This window comes from Wyeomyia smithii, chromosome 2 (assembly GCF_029784165.1).
Source record: "Wyeomyia smithii strain HCP4-BCI-WySm-NY-G18 chromosome 2, ASM2978416v1, whole genome shotgun sequence".
NCBI lineage: Eukaryota > Metazoa > Arthropoda > Insecta > Diptera > Culicidae > Wyeomyia > Wyeomyia smithii.
The window spans coordinates 217,687,954-217,707,422 of NC_073695.1; the positions used below are offsets into that span (position 1 = coordinate 217,687,954).

The 19,469-nt window shown below is 36.5% G+C and overlaps 1 protein-coding gene across 9 annotated transcripts in view; it reads left to right on the forward strand.

Moving 5' to 3' along the window:
• Nucleotides 1-19,469, forward strand: part of LOC129725242 (protein O-mannosyl-transferase TMTC1-like) — a 577,063-nt gene that overhangs the window by 508,345 nt on the left and 49,249 nt on the right. For all 9 annotated transcript variants that reach the window (XM_055680803.1, XM_055680807.1, XM_055680804.1 and 6 more), the window contains 3 exons: nucleotides 875-996; nucleotides 10,661-10,825; nucleotides 10,956-11,213. In XM_055680803.1, the coding sequence (XP_055536778.1) occupies nucleotides 875-996; nucleotides 10,661-10,825; nucleotides 10,956-11,213 (545 nt within the window). The remainder of the gene's footprint in view (nucleotides 1-874; nucleotides 997-10,660; nucleotides 10,826-10,955; nucleotides 11,214-19,469) is intronic.

The following is a 19,469-nucleotide window of genomic DNA, read 5'->3' on the forward strand; positions in this document are numbered from 1 at the left end:
TAGTTTCCTTCCCTAGGAAAACTTTTCCTTTACAACTTTTTCTTTCCGGCCGCTTGTTTCCTTCCTCCCCGGCCCACAGTAAAGTGCAACTTTTGCACACACCTTCCAATTTCCTTTAGATTCTTTTCTTTTCTGTGGTTGCCTGTTTTTTTTTTTTGTCTACCTGCATAAAATCCGGTCAGCACGTTCGGGTTTGCTTTCTCATCTTTTCAGATACTGAAAGTTGTGAAGTGGAAGAAAGATGAAAGAAGCAAGCGGTACAGCGAGCGCACGTTTCGTTCGTTCGGTCCAAGTTTTCCGGAAGATGGTAAGCCTTCGGGCCGGAACTTCCAACTCATTCGTATTCATTAGGTAAAAAAGCGTCGCACGAATAGTAAGACAGAAAGTGTTTGCTGCCAGCCGGATTCCGACTGTGATGCTGGGAAGTAATTTGACGATGCAAGCAAATTTCTATGTTTGTCTCAGCCCAATGACTGTGTGTCATGACTAAGGAAACGAATCAAACCTGGCTACATTCACATGATTTTTGAGCCCAATCATCCCCAAAATACATTTCATCACGTACCTCGATGTTCACCGCAGCCACGTACGACCCCCGATGCCGGTAGTCATAAACATAAGCAGTGTGGTTATTTCCGTTTGCTGCTGCTGGTTTGTGCCATTAAAAGCGCTTTCCACCGTATTCGCGAATGGTCATCCGAAAAATACTAGCACGATATGGTTTCTGTTTCTAATGCTGTTCCTATTTTGGTTGGGAAGATTTTCCGCCTGCAAAATGGCACGATTTCATGGCTCGAAACGTTTTCCTAGTGTGAGTTTTGTCAATTTTATATCATTCTTTCCTTTCCCTTCTTTATCTTCCATCTCAAAACAGCATCAACGTCACGTTCCGGTCGTATTAGGGTTTCTGTTATTAGTTCTGCCGTTCCTGCCGGCCACAAATTTGGTCGTAACCGTCGGTTTTGTCATTGCCGAGCGAGTGCTGTATATTCCAAGGTAAGTGTGACTGTGCACATGGGAGAACATTTTATGCTGCTAAGCAGATTTGCTATTTTGCCCCCTCATATCGGGGAGGAATATCACGAAGCAGATCGTTAAAAGAATGAGAAGGTATAATAAACGTACGGATATAGAAGAATCACGCATTCTGCCGAAACATTCGACGACGAAGGTTTCCGATTAGATTTCTAAGCGAATGGTAGTCCGAAAAAAATATTAGACTTTTCAGTACTGTAAGCAAATGTTAACTGCAAAGTGTTTTTTTTTCTGAATCATAAAACCAAAGTACACGCAGCCATTGGCAAAATTCCGTTTATTGGGAGATTTTATGGGATTTATATGAACGCACGTTCAACGTAACCAGTGTTTTTGCTGCATTTCTAAATTACACGAACGTTGTTGTTTTGTTCACTTTCTATGAAAAATACATTGATGAGTTTCAACAGAATCAGGAAAACAATAACTTCAACAAAACCAAAAAAAATATATTAGTTTTTGTTTATAAATAATTTTGTCGAAGATAAAAACAAAAAAATGCAGCAAAAATTTTACAGTATACCCATTGAGTCATTACAAAAAGGCTAACAGTTTTCATAAAATTCAATATTATTTACCAATTGTTCGTAATATTTTTACATTCATTTAGATTTTACATGTGTCTAAACCCATGAGATGGTACAAAATGTTTACATTAGACTGATTTTTCAAAATATATTAAAATTTTGCAGACGAAAAATATTCTAATTTTCAATTTAGGATTCAAAGATTGCTCGAAAGCTGAAAACTCTTTTCGGGTTTCAAAGATTTTTTATAACTGTACCAAATTTTGAAATTGTGAGGTTCACATGAAATTCTCTTCTTAAGCAGCAATACATATTTGGAAAAGATTTTTTCGGCGGCGATGTTTTTAATTTTTTCGCAAATGATTATAGATTCTGATTTGCAGGATTTAGTAGAATTTAGAAATCTATATTATTATACCTAACAAAGACTTCTGCTTTATCTAACTTATTATTAGGGTCCTTAGCAAAACCCAATATTGTTTTGATTCGGTTTGGTTAATTCTACTACTGTTATTAATATCCCTGCCAAATTTCCTAATTTTTCCACGAAGTTGGCGTGTAAAATGATCATCGTACTCAAAAAATACTCTTTTTCTTTAAAATCTTGACAGGCGAATTTTTTTGCAAGGTAATTACAAATTTTTGAATAATTTTACAAAAAAAAATACTGCTAAGCTTAGCCTCCGAGAATAAAATTGTTTTTTCATTTATTTTCAAAACTTCCAGCTTATTTTGAAAAATTATAAAAAATTCCACACTTTTCGTCTTTTAATAAGGAGTTAGAATTTTTTCACAATGTAGATATTTTTTCAAGGTAGTAGGGTAACGGGGGTATTTTGGCCCACATGCATATTTTGGCCCACCAAAAATACGCATTTAACGGGTAACATTTAACGGGTAACATTTTACGCATTTTATCTGGTAAATTCATTGAATATTAGAAAACTATGCATGCAACATTAAATAACACACCTAAGAGTTTGACATCCCTTTGATTACCGTTCGGTCGTTTCACGTGAACAAAGAAGCAGCTTGTGACAAATTACAGGTAATTACTTCTTAATTTATCACATTTAACGATATGAAATTAGATGATAATGCCTGTCAAACCGCTATAAGCCAAATCATTTCATTTTTGGATGCCTAAAATTTACAAAAATTCACATCAGAAGGATGTTCTCCTCAAACCCACTATTTTTGCTCTAAAAATACCGATGATGATCCTAAATATAATTAGTCCGAACTATTTCCATACACGTCTGTAGATATAAAGGTGGGCTAAAGTAAAAATTTGGTGGACCAAAATATGTTTTTAGTACTTCGTAGAAATTTTGATATTTCTAGGATAATTTTCAATATATTGCATTGTTGAACGGTGAATATTAAAATAGACACTTATCTTTTAACAATGGTATAATAGAGTAGGTATTTATGTTGAAAAATTGTGTTTGTTTTTAATGAACAGTGCGAACACTTCCCAAAGCTGGCCAAAATACCCCCGTTACCCTATCAGTTCCCTACAATCCTTTTTCAGACATTTTTTCTATGCAACCAAACACTTCTGGGTTACAATGCTTTAATAAAAGCCTATACAATAACGCGCAAAATTTGATTCGATTTTAAAATGAAAAAGTTTTTGATGGATTTATTATAACGATTGATAATCTAAACATATAAAAATTGTGTTTTGTTTGTCTTGAACTAATCGGCGTGAAAATTTGTATGTAAGGGAACTTGGAACCGGGAACGGTTTTTATGATAGTTTGAGGCCCCTCCCTCCTCTGCAAGGGACAGGAAGGGGGGAGGCTCTCACACAAATAAAATTTCTGAATAATTTGAAAATTAATCAAGTAAATGAAAGAAATTTGGTATGTAGACATTGTTTGAGGGCGAAAAATGCTTGTATTGTAGCTTAAAATCCCTCCCTGCACTGTGGGGAGGGCTCTCATACAAATGAAAAACAAATATCTCCATAACTCGAGATCTAATAATTCAAATCGAACCAAATTCGGCATGTTGGAGCTTTCTAAAGCAAAAATATCATTTTGATACGTCCCTCCCCCTGGTGGGGGGAATGAGTCCCACACAAATGAAACACATATTCCAATTAATGATTCCGGAAACAGCTGAAAATGTTCAGGATCTTGCACAAAAGCCAAAAATCAACCTCGGCCCCTTTTTTATTTTCCAAGATGGCGAGTACTGGTTTCTAGAAAACACTAAAAAAATACCGAATACCACTCAATATGTGTGATTCTGAAAACGGGATGAAGTACAAAAGCCAAAAGGCAGAAATGTTGTCATTCCGATAAAACTAATCATGATTTGCCCTTTAAGTTTGAACGTTTCCAATATCCGATTCGTCATGCATTTGTAGACTATGAACAAATCGCAAGGTCATTCTTTGGATGTATGCGGGATCAATTTAGAATGTTAAAACATATTTAAATACAGAAAAAAAGGGTGGGACAAATTTTTCAGATTTAGATCGATTTTCACGAATCTTTATTTTAATTTATGTGCACTTTACATCACACTTTCAATTTTCTGCACTTTTAAATCTATTGCTTTCACCTATCGTTTTTCGCAATACGATGATACGATTGTTTTCATTCGGACATGAGATGGTTTTCAATACAAATGTACAATTCTATATAATTTATCTTTATTTTAATTTGGAGAAGGAAATAAATTGATACAAATTTTTAGATTCAAAGAGTAAACAAATTGGTTTAGGTACTGAAATAAGAACGCAAGAGCTGTCGACGAATTTCAGGTAAAGTCGTTTTCAACAACTACCCTGTTCCGAACTTCCGGTAGCGGTGAAAGTGTTTTGTAGGATGTCGTATGTTGGATTCGTTTATTTTTATCAAAAAAAGCTCGGATGGTTTCTATCACATTTATTTTGCTAAGCTATGTCAAATTTTCCATTGCTACATTGCAAAAAGGCTTAGATTCCACACGATGGTTCACTTGCTAAAAGTAGCCATTTCATTTTAGAAGGAGTGATTCGAAGTGGTAGGTATTAATTGTTTCGTGTGCCTGGTTTTCGTAAAAATTTCAAATACGACATGGTCGGATTCTGTTTCACAACGACTTCAGCTGAAAAAAATGCCTAGTGTTTTGTTCAATATTCAAACTAAAAGGAATATTTTTATAAATTCACTTCACTATATCGTCCACGTATCCCCACCAAAATTCGGGTAGGAGTCTTTTTCTTCAAGTTCATTTTCAACTTAAGGGGTTATATCTACCAAAATTTTTTTTTCTTGTCATTTTTTTTTATTGGTTAAAATCATGCTAAAACCATCCTAGAATCAAAATCTACATCGCCCAAGTACTGATCTAAGCTCAAAATTCGCTTAAATCAATTTTTACCGAACAACTTTCATGCGCCAAAAAACATTTTTCGTTTATTTTGGCGATGCTCGTTTTTGTTTTTAATTTCGAGGCTTTGTAAACTAGTAGAAGTTACCTATGATCGATATCGTGTTTCAGATTTGTAGTATAGAGGTCGCTGCATCAAGTTTCGACCGTTACAGCGTCTGTACAGCACGTGTTTTCTCACGAATTCCCTTTGTTTAGTCGATCAGCCGTTCTCGTTGTGTACGTTCTTTTTTTGGTTTTTTTGATACTTTTTAACTGTGAGTTATACTCAAAAATACTTGAATATGAGTGACAAGTTTGAGTTTTGCGTGGGACCGGACGCCAACCGCGTCAAAGTCACTGAGCGTCGCATGTCTGATACCGCGAAAGAGGGTAGGCGCAGCCTTAGATCAGATAAAAAAAGGAAGTAGAGGAAGATTAAGGTAAAAAAAATATTAGGGGCTTTACAGTTGCGATTCTTAAGATTTAAAGCAATTTGAAACTTTAAACGCGTTTTTCTCAAAACCATGTTTTCAAAATCGGCGAGCAGTAGAACTGAAAAAGTTTACATCCGATTGACTTGAAATTTTAACTGTAGCTTCTTCATTAGATTGCGATTGATTAACAACAAGTTAAGTTATAAACAATCGAAGTTGATTTTTTTTTGTCGTTGTCGTTGCCATGTTGCGAAGAAAAATTCTAAAAATATAATCATGTGTACTTCACTAGCGACATTTATGTAGATAATGAAATAATTTTTATTTTGGTTATAGGTGGAGTTGGGCACGACTTCTACTGCTCGCCGCGGAACAACTTTTAAAAAAAGTGGTTCACGGCAATCGCTGCAAAAATAGCAATAAAAATATATTTTTCTATTCTTAAAGAGTTGCTCAATTCAATGATATATTATTTATATACCTTACATTTCAAATGTCCTGTAGAAAAATCATGGAAAAAGCCTTGTTTTTTTGAGCCCTTAATCATAATACGTTTAAATAGAATAGGTGATAGAGGATTTTCCATATACGCTCCTTCTGTTTGTTTGTAAAATTTCCTCGAAATAAAATATAATTGTCTACATGGTAGACAATTATTTTCCGTTTCCATGAGCGGAACTCTATGGCCAGATTTATATATGAAGAATTTTTCTTCATATATTTACATATGAAGAATAGCACTGTATGAATCAATTTCAAGCATCATAGGACTTTTTTGTGCTATTAGTTTTTTTTTTGAATCACGATTGATTTTTGAGAAAGGCTTATGTAGCCTGTACGGTTTGTTTTATCACTGTGACATCTTCGATATAGCTGTTGATAGCAAATTTGTCTTTCTGATAAAATGTACACAGTAAAAAACAACTTTTCAAATAGAAATAATAATATATATTTTAAAAATCATTTATCTTGAAAAGTTCATATTCAAAATAAATACTACAAATCTCGTCGGGATGCGGTATATTTTTCCCAAATCTGTATCATATTTCCAGTTCGCTTATTTTTCGCTTTCCCTACTGCTCATACTGTCTGCTTAATGAACTACCACAAAAGGTCAGCTGAACATTGATCTTTTTTATTGTTTAGTCTTCAGTAATAATACAGTACAGACAATTAAACCTCAATTTAATCAAAATATTGCGTTTTCAAATCTAGTTTTGCTTATATTAAAGTCGAATTCGTGGCTAATTTCGTTGAAGAGCCTACAACTGTAATCTAACGGATTATGCTGGCCATACGTGGTGCGGTGGATCGGAGTCCATAGAAACGTTCGGTTGCGTAAGCGACGATGGGGCGCATGGATGTTTAAATGTTGAAGAAGATCGATTGTGTTTATCAGAAGATCATAAATAAGTAACCTTTGCGATAACACTTTACGCTCGGCTAGTGAGCTTAGGTTTATCAGCTGACAACGATGCTCATAAGTAGGGAGGTGTAAGGGATTCTGCCATGGAAGTCGACGCAAAGCATATCGAACAGAAGAACGTTGGACGCTCTCGATTTTATTCATAAGTCCAGTGTTGTACGGTGCCCAAACAGGGGCGACATACTCCAAGATGCTGCGAACCAAAGAGCAGTAGAGTGTTTTCAGGGCGTAGATGTCTTCGAAATGCGAGGTGTTCCGTCGAATGAAACCAAGTATAGCGTATTATTTAGACGAAACGGTGGTAACATGCTCGTCGAATCGTAGCTTACTGTCAATCGAGACTCCAAGATCTTTTATTGAGTCACATCGAATCAAATTTCTTTCGTTTATTCTGTACGTAAAGTGTTGTGGGCTTCAAAGCCTACTAAACGAAATGATGTAACATCTGTTCGTGTTCACTTCCATGCCGTTCACAAGGCACCAATGCAATATGCTGTCTGCATCGTGCTGCAGGGCATTGCCATCAGAAACAGATGCAATAGTGCGAAAGATTTTAAGATCGTCTGCATACAATAATTTTTCGGAGGCGATGGAGTCGCAGATGTCATTCGTGAAGAGTACGAAGATAAGCGGTCCCAATATGCTACCTTGGGGTACTCCGGAAGGTATGGGAAAACAGTAAGAATGGCTTCCTAGGACATTAAGCTATCTTTGGCATAATGTCCATTGGAAAGAACGATTTGTCTTTTTTAGATAATTCAAACCAAGTTCAAGCAAATATAAATTTTTAGCTAACAACATGAAGTTTGGTAATCAATAAATTAGATCTTTTAACAGTTATTTTTTGAAATAAAAAAAGCAAAGCCTTGGTGCTACATTCCGTTTCGGAGCTTGATCTTCTGTTTATTGTATACAGACTTCGCAGCTAAAAGAAATGTACAGGACAATTTCGGAGCTAGCGCTACAAACCTACTAACACTAACAGACTCTCCCGAGCCGAGACTCGAACCTACGACGACTGGCTTGTTAGGCCAGCATCGTACCTCAAGATCAGCTGGGAGGTTTTTTGAGATACTCAATCTATAATTATTTTTGAAGGGTTTTCCAAGACGAAGTTTTTTACGGTCCGTAATTTTTTCTGAAACGAAACAATAATTATCTAAAACTTTCTTCGGGCCATCCACCCAGGACCGGATTTAGGTGCCGGGTGCCCGAGGCAGATATTTTCATGGGGCTCTCTTTTCCAAAAAAAATAGAGGTAGGAAAACTTTAAATTTTAAAATAACGAGCAAAAAAAAAGGTCTCCACTTTGCCTTCACATCTGGCCCAGGACTAGGGGGGCCCTCGCATCGAGAGGCACGGGGCATTTGCAACCCCCCCCCCCTCCTTGAATCCGGGCCTGCATCCACCACAAGTTATTTTGGCAGCGTTGGAAATACCATTTTTTTACATTTCACTTTTTTCCAATTTCTTAGTGATCATAAAAGCCTGAATGTTTATCCTATCCTTTGTAGTTTTTATTGAATTTTTTTTTAAACAAAGACTGAAAACTTCAAACCAAACAAATAAACCGTTAAAACTCCAAAAATATTTGTAATCTTCGATACCTCTTTTACATAAGCCCTTCTTAGAAATGGGTAGTAATTTAAATGAACGAAATAACGGCATTACAATTTTTTTCTTGATTTTTTAAATTGTTTTTGGAAATACTTACGGAAAGGTCTTTTTTTACACGATTATTTTACGCAGGTTCCTTTCCTCCATTACTCAAAAACGGTAGAAGATATCGACCTCATTTCAATCACGTTTTCCGTTTTAGGCCACGAGTGAACATATATGAGATTTCGAGAAAAACCACAAGTTAAATACTTAAAATTTAATATATTGCATTTTGGTCTCTAGATTGACCACTATCATATTCAAATGAGGTTCAAACATTTTGGGACGTTTTTCTTCGTTATATTTGCAACTCAAAAATAACTTTTTTCACGCGAGCCTATACAATTTTGGAACGTATCCCTCGCGTAAAAATATTAGTGTATTTAAAAAATTCAATTGGCGATGAATGCTTTGAAAATTTGATTTATTTACAGGTTATATTGATCAAAAAAAGAACAAAACAACAAAATGGAAACAAAATTCTTGAATAGTTTGATAGGTCTCAATCATAAGAAACTCGCGCAAAAATTGGCAGAGCTTTCAAGCATTTTTATTTTTTAATTTTTCACTTTTACGAAGCGATTATAATACACGCGATTGTACTAAAATTCACTGAGACAAATTTTAGACATTTTTAAAAACTCTCGCAAATTCTGAAAATATTTGAAGCGATAAACTATTTGGTAAAAGATATCTCAATTTCATCGTCATTTTGATGAATATTTTATTGCACAATGTAAATGCTGAGTCCTTGATCTAAAATAACTATAACGTACACTAATGCATCGACAAATGCCTTCTACCTGATGAAAATTTCGGCGAAAGCAAGCTTTTAACAAAAAAAATTTAATGTAGCTATAGTTTTGTGCTTGTGATTACAGATGCGAATCTAGAATTTGGCTCCGGTTCTCAATTTAATCCTTATTGTCTTTGGTTTAGTTCCCAACCAAACTATTATACATATACTTCTCGTCAAGTATGAAAGAGTAACACGATTTTTTTCATACAATTTTGAGTTACTTCTCTCATGGTCTGGGATTTCAAAAAGCAAACGTATAAACAAAAAACCGAATGCGGTTTGACCTCCGCTGAACGCTACAGGCTGCCGCAAATGCAGTGAGGAAGGAAAACTGAATTGTCCTTCCGAAATAAAAACGGTCAATTTACCCCACACCCAAACCAACATACCCCAGCTGAGGGGCTAGTTGGTCAATTTGACATCCACTCAAAAAACATAGAATATCCGCAAAATCATTAACTATTCTGTACAGTTTATATTTTTTCTAGACTTAACACAACATTTCCATGTAATGAGTTTTGCCATAATATTTCCTACAAAAAGTTACAGAACATTTTGACCAAAAATGACCAACTAGCCCCGCTCTACCCTGATCCATGACCTATTTATATTTTTTGTCTTATGAAAACACAAAGGCAAAAAAATATCTGCTCAATTTGATGTGGTTACAGATAAACAGACGGGTTTGGCAGACTTTTTATTTTCATTTGATTTTCACTAAAATTCACTGATATGGAACCCTTTTAATAATATTTTATACAATATTTCTTCACGTATTCGCGATTTTTACAACAGATCTTTGATTATTTTTTGTATCACACCTATTTCATATGGCAACATATATTTTAATTTCAACAAAATTCGCAAACATTTTAATTTTTTTTTTACTAACCAATCGTTTAATGTCAATTTCTGTCCGATTTTCTTGAATTTTTTACAGATGTTACAAGAGTTTTTTTAATTGTATGATTTTGCTAGAACTAAAAAATTGAAGAACTTTTTTGGTTTTAAATGTTTTTCATGTTGCACATATTTTCCCTGGAGTTAAAAAAATACACGATTTTTAATTTTTTTTTATATCTGACGAAATGGAAAACTTTAATAAATTTTACTATTGTTTTACTTATATTTTTTTAGTGATTTTGCACGATTATCAAATATTACTGATTTTTTGAATCGTTCATTATAATAAGTAAATATCTTCACATGGAAAACTCAATATTATGATATACTGTGAACAAAATATATTGTTAAAAACTCAATTATCCTATGAACAAATATCAGACTAAAATATAAATAGTTAAACGTGCCTTTTCAATCTTAAACCACATATTTGTTCTTTATTTATGTTTGCTTATTGTTCGCTATTGTCTGACGGGACTAATTTTTCTCATTCTCTCCCACATTCCAGCATGGGCAGCGTCATCCTGACGGTGTACGGCGCTCAGCAGGCTTGGGAGCGATTACCAAACATGCGGAAGCCAATACTCGCCTTTTGCATACTACTATTCGCCTCCGGATGTCTGAAAACTCTTTCCCGCAACCTAGACTGGAGCTCGCGGGAAGCCTTGCTTAGGTAAGCCAAACCGGTGTGAAAGTGGTTCAACAGCAGACAGCAACAAAACAACAGTGGAAAAAAATCGACTAAAATGAGAATAGAAAAATTTTAACGTTCCATTCGATGCTACTCTCTTCTTTCCCCACAGATCCGGTCTAAAAACGTTACCACACAATGCCAAAATGCACTATAATTTCGGCAACTTTTTGCGTGATTCGGCTCAACCGGATCAGGCAATCGCTCACTATCGGGAAGCGCTGCGACTGTGGCCAACGTACGCCAGCGCGCACAACAACATCGGCACACTGATGGGCGAACTCGAGACGGCCGAATACCACTTCCTGGAGGCTATCAAATATTCGTCCGAGCACATTAATGCGCACTACAATCTCGGCCAGCTGTATCGGTAAGTCTCGGCAGTGTCTGCTGTTATTTTTTTGTTTTCTCTTACTGCCTAGTGCCTGTGTCTGTGGCCAGTTCCGATTACGTCCTGGGGGTGTGTCAAGGGTTCAATCGTGGCATGGGCTAACGTGGTTCGAAGACGCCAAAGCTTCATCAGCTCAAATCAGCTTGAAAATGATTAATGCTTAGTTCGTTTCTTTCGACCGGTCTTCCCAATGGGATTTTTCCCTAAAGCTCAACAATCTAACTGTGAGCCTTCCTGGAAATGAAAATTCATTTCCAACTTCCTTTCGTTTTCGATTCTCGGGTCATTTCCATTGCTCCTTCGCACTCACTTGATTGCGCAGACCAACACATTCCATTCGGAAACCCATTCCGAAGCACTAGAAACTCTTAATCTGGGAATTGGGATTACGACCCACTCACTAAATGCTGCTCCTGCCGTGTGCAAATGAACACACGCACTAGCGCTGTCCTTAGTGCGTTGCTATGCTGTTTTTACAACCCAGCCACCCCCAAGGGCTGGAAGTTTCGGGAAGAGCGCAAAAAAGAACTTGAATGCCTCACTTCCAAAAAAGCTTAAACTTTTACGAAATTCATTGCTGCTGCTGGCACAAAGGCATGCACGTATTGACTGGGCCCCTGGGAGGAATAAAAAAGGATATCGTGTTGCGAAGTGGGGTTCTTCTGTTCTTCTTCCATTTTAAATCCGTCGAAAAACATTATACTGCCAAAGAGGTCTAATTTGTGATGCTGAAGGAAACGCTACTTTTGATTTGGTTGATACGAGCTCGGAGCCCCTTCCGCACGTTTTGATTAAGGTTTAACTGAGTTGTTTTATTGAGTTGGCTTCTGTGTTATTTTCACCATTAGTTTTCGTAGTTACGATACAGAACTCCTCATGAGGTGTAGAGAAACCACAGCTTAGAAATATATATGAGTTTAAAATAGATTAAACTTAGCTTACAGTCTTCTTAGTATCTGTAATCTATCAGGCGAGTTGATTTGATATAAACTTTATCCAAAGGCTCAGTTTCCACAATTCACTTTGGGACCAGTTCGCCTTGATTGAAAACAATCTTTCTTGCATACAGCGGTTCTCCACTCTTGAAGTATAGGAAAATGAAATCCTTACCTCGGGGATCCTATTCGCACAACACTACCTGAAATTGCTCCCAGGACGGAATGCTTTCCCATTCAGGTGAAGAATGGCTCAGCCGTTGAATGTACAGAGGCACACAAATATACCTACACACAAACCAACAGCTGCGCTCCGTTCGTTCGTTCGTTCGTTAACTAGAACAATGATTCTTTGGCATCAGCATACGCTCGCTCGAAGGTACAGCCAGCGACTGTTACATAATGGCTCGAGAGACTGCCTCGCTCCAAGCCGTCTGGCTTGTTTTGTGGTTTGGAAAATTTCGCAGTACTCTCGCACCAGAAACGTTACCACCTACTACTCTACTGCTGCTGAGATAAAGCAAACAATCAACGCTGGTGGCCAATGTAAACGAAGGTATATTGTTTGGAATGGCAAAATTGGTAGATATCTCGGTCAGACTCGGTCTCACTCGCATTTATTCATCTGCTGTATTACTTTTCCCGCCTTCGGTGGTACCTTTGTTAACATAGGATATATTAGGAAAATAAGCAGTAACGATTACCGAGTAAGTTAAATTACCTGCTTGCGTCGTAGTAATAAATTGTGACGATAGCAAAGACTTACTGGAAAACGTAATCAACTGGTATTGATGTCGCAATCACAAACAAAGTAAGCTTAATAAATGAATGCTAATTTTTAAGTGCCTTCGCAGGTGCAAGCATTTAGAGAGTCCTTGAAACATGATATTTTCTTTAAACGTTTTAAAACGGTAGACAAAATATACCTAACCGGGAATGCGTTTGTTAGGCTATGTAGCAGTCTTCTTTAGCTTTAATCAATTATTTCATTTGTGGATGGTGGGAAGAACCGTCCCAACTGAGCAGCAGCTGATAGCAGCAACGAAGAGCAACAGCGGTAGCGGTAGCAGCTAAAAAGACCTTTCCAAGTCTGGTTTCGACTCAAACAACTCATTATACTATCAGTTGGTGGGACACAGAAGGCCACCGGTGACTAGAGCTTTGGCAGTCTAAATCTACCAGCTGTCCAATTTTGAGTGTAGAACCAGCTTACCACTGTGTTATTAGAGTGCTTCAATCCCCACTGTCGAAGGCGCACAGAGATGCTTTCAGCATCACAGTCGATTTTAAATTAAAACAAATTGTCCTTTTAAGGACAAAACAAATAAATGATTGAAGATTTATTATTTTTTTCGTTTTTCGCTACAAGTAAAAGTGAAATGATTTTTTAATATGCATGCACTCTGATTGTCGAAACTTCATCTAAAGTATTAAAACACCCTCGCGAAGTTCGACTAAATGGTAAATTCGAATAAAGCAGCCATTCGAAATTCATCCTCATGTCTGTCAGGAACACGCAACAGCGTAATCAAATATTGCTTAACTGACAGTGCGCTGCTTCTTCCACTATTTGCTTCCATTCGACAGGTTCCGAAAAGAAGAAAACCACTGATCGTGCTAAGCCGCAAATCGGTACAGGTTATATTGTTGCGTGTGTGAGAGCTCAACATGAAATAAAATTCATTGCGCCTCGCGTTTACAGAAACTGAAGGTGACAAAAATCTAACGAAAAGGAGGAGCTAGTTACAGAACAAGCGTGGCCTCTCACAACATCAACTTGGGTTATATAAAAGCTTCTGCTCAAACAACGCAAATGTTGGTTGTATTTGGTTGATTGGTTCTCGAGCTGTGCAAAACTTGTGTTAAATTTGTATGGGATCCCTCCCTTATAAAAGAGGGAGGGGTGTCAAACCATTTAAATTATATTTGTTACCCCTGAAAACATTCACTTGCCAAATTTGGTTCCATTTACTTGGTTAGTTCTTGAGATGTGCAGAAATTTGTGTTTCATTTGTATGGACCCCCCCCCCCCTTTCAAAAGAGGGAAGGGTGTCGTATCAATGTGGACATATTTGTTACTACTAAAAACATCCACATGCCAAATTTGGTTCCATTTGCATAGTTAGTTTTCGAGATGTGCATAAATTTTTGTTTCATTTGTATGGGACTCCTCTCTTCCAGAAGAGGAAGGGGTCTCGAACTATCTTAGTCACCTTTTTCGGCCCCTTAAACTCCCATATACAAATTTTCACGCCGATCGGTTCAGTAGTTTCCAAGACTATACGGATCAGACAGACAGACAGAGCTGCATTTTTATATGTTTAGAAGATTCTTAGAGGTGTAAAACATATGAGTCAATTATAAATTATGCGATTTCAGTCTGATGAGATTCTTTATGTGGGCAGAATTATATCACAGGCTTGTAATGGACAAAAGCTTCATCGAGTTCTGTACTGTACTGTAAGTAAGTAAGTAAGTAAGGTAAGTATCACTAGTTTTACCTTTGTTATACTAAACAAAGGTTATAAAATCGGTCGAAAAACGCAAAATAGAACCAAGGCCCGGAGGGCTGAACCGTATATACCATTCGACTCAGCTCGACGAACTGAGCAATGTCTGTTCGTGTGTATGTGTGTGTGTATGTATGTTGTCTGTATGTATGTGCCGCAAAATACTAACGCACCTTTCTTATAGAACGCAATATCTGATTTTAATGATCTTATACGCAAACGAAAGCTACTGTGGTCCCCGAGAATGCTACCGAGTGGATTTTTGATTAATGGCTTAGATTTCGAGATATTGATCAAATAGTATTTTTTTTACATAAGATATTTAACTTTAAACACAAAATGAATCTGTTGAGGGCCAAGTATTGTATACCAATCAACTCAGTTCAACTAAATGAGCATTGCATGTATATATGTGTGTGTTTGTCTGTACGTGTGTACGTGTAAATATGTTGTTTATCTGTGTGGTATATCAAAATCGAACAAAGAAAAACAAGAAAAAATCCCACCTTTCCTACAAAACGCATTATCCGATTTTGGTGTATACAAGTGCAAATGAAAGCTTCAAAGCTCTTCAAAAATCATACCGAGCGAGTTTTTTATTAGTTGCTTGAATGTTAGAATGTTTAAACAGAATGTTTGAACATGAGATATTTTTCATTTTGGATCATTTCTCTCTATCATTTTTTTCTTTCTATCTCCCTTTCTCTCTTTTTCTTTTACTCTTTCTTTTTTCAACCGCTATTTATTTCTCAAAAGAAACTAAGAGTAAAAGACATCTGTGCTGTGTTTCATACCCTGTGTAGTGCGTCCTGAAGGGTGTAAATTAATTAACCTTTTGTTTTTTTAGCGCTTTACTAATAGCTTCCAATATATTTTAAAGGGAACCGGAATGCTTAGTTAAATCCGTTTCTCACTAACCTGATACACTACGCTTTTGTGTATTATAAATATTGCTTTCTAATTTAAAAGTCAGTGCAAACAGAGTAACCATGATATCCCACTTCTCGTTGTCGCAGCAAGTTTTATAAAGTTCTGAAATTGTTTTGAATTTTAGCATACAGTCTAGGCCTTAAAAAAAAGTAACGTTCTCGAATACACTTTGAGAAGTTAAAATCCATCATCCTTGCGAAAAACCTTCATTTTCAAATAATGCATTTGAAATAGAATTGAACTGACAACTTTCAACAGCAGTTAAATGTATTTCAATGAAATCTTTTAACATTTGATCCTCACAGATTTTATCAGGATTTTTGTTAATTTCTTGAAATAATCACACATATGATTCAAGTAACTTATATATGGTAACAAAGCATTTAACGCGTTCCTGTATAATTCTGAACTATAATTTCTTGAGTGTTTGTAGAAATTCGATGCTAATTCATAATCTACAATCATTATGTTCTTTTCTAGATTTTGCGATTTTTAAAAACGAAGCGATTGTGGTATTTAAGCTTTGATTATGGGGAATTATGTCAATAGTGTTGCAATGAGCTGACAAACATATATGCCGTTCTAGAATGAAATTTGCATCATTGTTGTCTATATTGTTTCTGCACGTTCGATTATGTCAAAAATTCATTCTTCTATCCCAGACAGCTTAAAAAAATGGTTTGGGGTTGAAAAAATATAACCCAGACTTCACATTCACAATATTTGTGAAAACCACGTCGAAGTTTGATTCAATGATTGTATTTATTTCATCCACTGTAAAACTATCTTTAAAATTTAATTTTAAACGATTTATGGTTTACAGGCATAATAAGTTTCTATGTAGGGTTGGTTAGTATAACAATGGTTTCTGCACTGCTAGGTGGATTATTTCAGGTTTATTTCTTTTATATCAGTAGCGACTCATTCCGTATTGAAGGATTTCTTCTTATTACAATCTATTTTAACTACCAGAATTAAGTAAATATTTTTAATATAGCAGTATTCAAAACTCTTTTAATAATGTTTTTAAAACACGTTACCCAACTTTTCAAATAAATTTCGATTATGCGGTTTAAGCGATATTTCGATGTGCATCGGAAAACACATTTTTATTGCGATGATTTTCAAAAAATCCAATTTCAAAACAAATATTTGAACCGAGAAGGCTCGTTTGCACAACTCCCAAGTAAATGAATGAATTATGTACCATTTTCACAATCAGTATTTGGAAAATTTAGATTCAGAAATATATCAATCAAGCCGGGCTGCAGTTTTGTATATCGAGAGGAGTAATTGTCAAAATATTTCACATTTAGTTGACAAATTGATTTTTTTTGAGAGCTTTTTATCTATTGAAATTGAATTCTTATTCATGGCCAACATTATATTATTGAGATGGAAGATGATTTTGAAATTGTAGCAACTTTTTCGACGCCTATCTTGTTTCAACCATTTTCGATCGATTGATTCAAAACTCTCGTGAATATGATGAGAAATTACTTAGGTGTAAGCGCTCTAAATCTGACCGCTGTTTCCGTAGTTAGATTTTCATGTCACACCGTTCCCTTCTGTAAGACGTAGTCCTAGCTCAAAAAAATTACAAAAAGTTGAGGTGAAATTTAATTCTGAGCGCTTGATTTGAGCACTTGAGGGGTCACAACCGAGCCTCTCAAGATGGCCATACTTACTTACCACACATATATGACATACGTGGTGCTCTCTTGTGTGGTTCCCGTGGCTCTGTGGTTAGCGATGTCGGTCGGCTAGCTCTCCCACACGGTTGTGATATCGGGTTCGATTCCCGATCTAGTTAAGGAACTTTTCGAGCTGGAAATTTTCTCGACTCAGCACTGGGGCCAGTATATCGTTGTACTTATCCTATACATGCAAAATGTGCCAAAAACAATATCGATAACGAATTCTCTCAACTATAATCTAGTTGATCGAGACCGCTATTAGCCCCAAGGCTAAGCGTGCGATATTGTTGTTCCCTTGTGAAGAGTTTACAAGCAGCAATTTTGTTCACTTGCTTGAGGTTGGACACCGTAACACGCAGCTTGTTCGGATGAGCTACGGTCAACTCGGTTACAGTTGACCAGATCTCTTGAAATCCGATTTGTATTCAATTCTTATACTTCGGGTCGAAAGAACACAACCCATGGTTCCTTCGATCCTCCCGGTTATAGCTTAACACGCTGTATCACCTTTTGTGGTGTTCCGGTTTAGACTCTTGGCGTTCTGCATCCGGAAACGGTCTACAATTGTTGTCATCCATGCTGGACATGCAAAAAATGAGCTTTTTTGAAAAATAATTTATAAAGTTTTTATTGTATCTTATTTTCAAAACAATTTTGTTTTTTTTTTTTCAGAAAGAACAAATTCCTATATACAACCGAAGACGTCTCACCAATCAAACAAATTGGTTTAGGTCTGAAAATATTTGTTCTCATCAATGCTTTCCAAAACTAGCAATTTTTAAAAACTTTTTTTTTTCTCAAAAATGAGTCATGTTTCAAAAATTTAATCAGGTTGGACTCCATTATCCGGAGTATCGTAAAAAAATCACTCAAAGAATGAAAAAAAAAATATTCGAACTCGCAATCAACGATCAATTGCAATTGTTTACTTTGGTTATTTTTACTGGTGTGCAGGGCTGGAATTCACCTCAGTGCAGACAGTACCACACAAATTTGTACACAACACATTTGCCATCAAACCGTGCGTGCCGCTCCCGATATTTCGTTTGTGTTCTCTTCACCCCATTCGCTCTTTTGTATTTCTTTCGCACCGAAAAAATGCGACTGAGTACACTTTGTGCATTTGCAATAATGTGCGACAACACACATTGTGTCTTACATTGTGTGTTGCTTGGGGCAATGATTATCGGATTTGACAAACGAACGATTATAGCATTAACTTTTTTTGGTTTCATTTGACTCCTACTGAAATAATTTCGGAGCTGATTTTCAGTGCTGCTCAATGGGTTTTGTTTTAAAACTAAAAATGGTTTCTTCCCGGAGATAGCCGCAATTTGTCTCGTACATGAACAGTAGGGTGGTTCGATCGACTTTTCGAATTTCGTTTAGAAGTAGGGCTCAATAGTTTCGTCTTCGAAAAAAGTTCCATACTAAACTTCAGCTTAACCGTTATGTACTCGGCGCGGTACCCGGGTACCTTTTCAGACTTAATTGCTTTAAAAAACAAGGATAACCTCAACTCAGCCAGCTGAAACTTATGGAATGCTGCTAACTAGTGGAAATAAACCATTTCCCATTATCAGACAATTTATAGCAGCAGGGTGGGTCGAAGGGGAAGACTTCGAATTTTTTACCCCATAAGTACTCGGCAGGGTACCCTGGTATCCACAAAATGAAATCCTTATTGCTTTTTCATTTCTTGACCGATTTTCGATCTTGGCCTGTCAAAAGATTGAAAAATTTGTCTACTTTTAGAATCCGAGCCCGACATGAACCAGTGACCACACCTGGTTCCTGTAAATCCGGATCTTCGGGAGCATGTTCCGGTAAGACAAATTTGTGCAATTGTCGATAAAACCGACCAACATTGGTATCAAAATTCATGAAATCACTCTAGGAGTTAATTTTCATTCATTTTGAGTCCATTTGATAAGTTGTCCGAAATGACCATTTCGGAGCAGATTCTTGACCTTGAACATGGTCCCGAAGATCCGGATTTACGGGAACCATATAAGGACCAATTGCTCTTTCGGCCCCATATACTGAAAATAGACAAATTTTCCAATCTTTTGACGGCTCAAGAGCGAAAATCGGCTATGAATTGAAGGAGTAAGAAGCATTCTATTTTGGTGGGTACTCGGGTACCCTGCCGAGTACTTACGT